Genomic DNA, 3,309 nt, shown 5'->3' with positions numbered 1-3,309 from the left:
TTAGATTAATTTTCAAAAAGACTATATATATATATTATCTTTTTAATATTAAATTAATTTACAATATTAAATTAATTTAGAAAAATTATAGTGTAATTATATATGATCGCAAATTTGCATGTGAGATGGAAAATATATGGGTTGGAACTTGGAAGAAATGTGTGGCACTGATATATTCCTCCTCTATATATATATATATAAATAAAGGCTGGGAGTCGGGCGTCCCCTCAAATCCTCGTCGTTCCAAAAGCTTCTCTCCACCTTCTCTGCCCTGCAATTTGCGGGCAGAGGCTTCGACATCGCTGAGAAACTAAACCGGCTTCGATTTCATCCTATTTATTGATCCATCGATCAAATGACTACGTCAGGTGAATTGCCGACGAATGACGTCAACAACATGGAGGAGGGTTCACCCGTGGATCCTATCGCCGCCGTGAAACCGCCCACAAAGGAGAAACAGATGAAAAAAAAGAGCGGCGCGTTTGGCCTTTTCAAAGCGGCACTGTCCATGATGCGCAAGCGGCCCAAAGATCCCATATCCTATGACAAATCCACGCCCACAAATTGGACGAAGCTAGTGGACTCGGTGCGGCCCTTGCACTCGCAGGAGAACATCCCGTCGTCGCCACCATCCGTCACATCTGAATCATCCCCCACACGTCCATACGCTGCCGAAAACATGAAAGAAATGATCCCTCCTGCTTCCCCTGCGGCATCTTCCTCCGCCGGGACAATGAGTCAATACGCTTCCGCTGCCAGCCTCCGCGATCTGATCGATTCTAGTGACGATGAGGAGGAAGATCCGGACGAGGTGTTTGATGCACTCTGCGGTGATGACATGATCGATGCCAAAGCCGAAGAATTTATCGCGCAATTTTACCAGCAACTCAGGCTTCAAAACAAGGGAAACAACCACTGATTATAATAATACATTTTACGTATATGCATGACTGAAACTGCCATGGATCATGCATGCATTCACGTCTATCATGGACGAAATATGCACCCACCTGCCTCCCACCTGCCTCATAGATTTCCTGTTCCTTTTTTACGTTTCATAAGTATTTTGTCTTGTTTCGTTTGTTGCCATAATTATTGTTATTTTATAGGACTGATTTTTTTTTCCATTTACGTTCGAGTACGTGGTTTCGATTGTAGCGAAGGAGAATATATAATTGATTAATAAAATTTCATATACAAACATATATCATTCAGTATTTTGGTACTTATATCATAGGATTTGCGTTCATATATCAGGTTAAATTTTTGTTTGTAGATTTATTTATATGCGCACATATATTAATAACATAACATGAACATCTAACATGAAAATATGATACTTTATTTTTTTCATGATCATTTTGTAATTAATGAAGTCCAATTTTTTATTGTGGTATAATTTTTCTTTCTTAAAAGAATAGTACATATTTATACTATTAATTTATATACTTATTAGTCAAAGCTAAACCCTCTAACTTCTAAGTAATTAACTTTGGTATTATATAATACGAATACGTATTATGTATATCACAACCTGCTAGTTATAGTTATTTGTTATAACGTCTCCTAACTTTTACAAACATTGAATATATACAAGATTTTGCGCAATACTAGTACAATGTATCGAGTTGTCGATCGTGGTTCAATTTTAAGGCTTTCAAGTTTTTTATTAGAGCTAGTGTCGATAAATTTTCTTTTAAAAAATAAAAGTACTTACCTATCAGACCGAATCGAATCAAACTGCATTGTTATATTTAATTCTTTTTCAAAAAAAAAAAAGAGTATTTTCCCAAAAATTCTAAAACCACACCACAACCAATGATACGATAGCAATTTGAAGTAAAACCTGCATTCCACCACACATAATATGTCATATTTGTCCTTTACATCATAATATTTCATTTTGTTGTTAGAATTTCAATTCATTATTCTTGATTTTCGCTTCCATTCTCATTTTTAAAAATAAACCTCTTAACCACACAGAACCGCCCGACACTGCCCAAAATTATAAAATAATTATTATTTTAAAAAATCTTAGAAAAAAATTTCAAAGCAAACCTTATATAGCAATTCGATTTGAATTTTAGCAAAAACCCATCCAAATCGCATAAATCAGAAAGGGTCTTATCAACTTCTTTGAGGAACCCCTTTGATTCCAGTTTCCCATAAATCAGTGATGGAAATGGAAGACTGAGTGGACTTCAATCCACCTTCAGCAAACTGCAAGACAGTCTTGAAAACCAATTGTCCATAATCAACGGGGCGACCCATTCCAACATCAAATAGAAGAAAAGCTTGCGACCTAGTCACCACTGTGGTATTGGAACAGTGTCTAATTTCTGATGGCCGTCTTGTGCAGCACCGAATAAAAAGAAGTCAAATTGGCAGCAGCCAGGCGGTGAGGACGGACTGGGAATTTGGTGATAACACCGCCATTCAACACGACAGTTATCTCATCATTATCAACAGGAGGAGCATCATCAGCAACAAACGATGTGTTGTAGTATTAATTGATAAAGTTAGGAGAAAATTGATAGATGGCATCCCGTACAAACACTCTTCCAAACCGAACAGAGTTGACATCTCCAATGTCATATGTGAGGACGTTGCAGAAAAATTCGCCCACTGGCCTCTTTGAGTAGGGTATTATGCAATTCACAATGGCGAGCAACCCTCAGGTTCAAAGAAAAGAAATTAGGTTCTGGCTCTCATAGGAGAATTCATCAACATTCCTCTCTTCAATGAATTCTCGGTGAGCATACAGATACCATCTGGCCACACATCCTCAGAATAGAAAGAATTGGAGAAAACAACAGTTAAATCATAGTTTGTACCAGTGGTGTTGTCGGCGATGTTGTCAACACCACTGAAAACATCATATGCATCTTAATTCTCTTCTGTGGCCGTTTCAGAGTTAGCATCAGTGGACTCTGCATTAACATCTTCCTCATTCTCAAAATCTGAAGTGGATGAAGGACTGGAGGCTGAAGTTGGGGATTCTCCTCCAATTCTCGAGCCATTTCCTCATCAGGCTCATCATCAGACTCCTGTACTGCTTCCTTTCTGATTTTGGCTTCTTTTAGGCTATTTAAGAAGTGTGCTAGGGACCGTTCATCCTCTGAATAAAAATCACCCTCTCGTGGTTGATATGGAATGTTTTCAGTCTGTGCTGCAGAAGTAGAATTGGACGGATTCGAGGCAACAGCAGGTCACGGGAGACTTCAACTGCTCTTACGTCATCCCTTCTACCACCTCGGGTAGGTTCTATTAGAAGAATTTGATTTATATAACACCTTCTATAAACCCAGT

At 38.2% G+C, this 3,309-nt stretch overlaps 1 protein-coding gene across 1 annotated transcript; it reads left to right on the top strand.

Moving 5' to 3' along the window:
* Positions 1–355: 355 nt before the first annotated feature.
* Positions 356–919, top strand: LOC140840692 (uncharacterized). Its single transcript, XM_073207866.1, has one exon. The coding sequence runs from the start codon at positions 356–358 to the stop codon at positions 917–919; it is 564 nt and encodes a 187-aa protein (XP_073063967.1).
* Positions 920–3,309: the final 2,390 nt, after the last annotated feature.

Source organism: Primulina eburnea, chromosome 9 (genome assembly GCF_022965805.1).
Source record: "Primulina eburnea isolate SZY01 chromosome 9, ASM2296580v1, whole genome shotgun sequence".
Classification (NCBI taxonomy): domain Eukaryota; kingdom Viridiplantae; phylum Streptophyta; class Magnoliopsida; order Lamiales; family Gesneriaceae; genus Primulina; species Primulina eburnea.
This window is presented reverse-complemented; position numbering and strand designations above follow the sequence as displayed.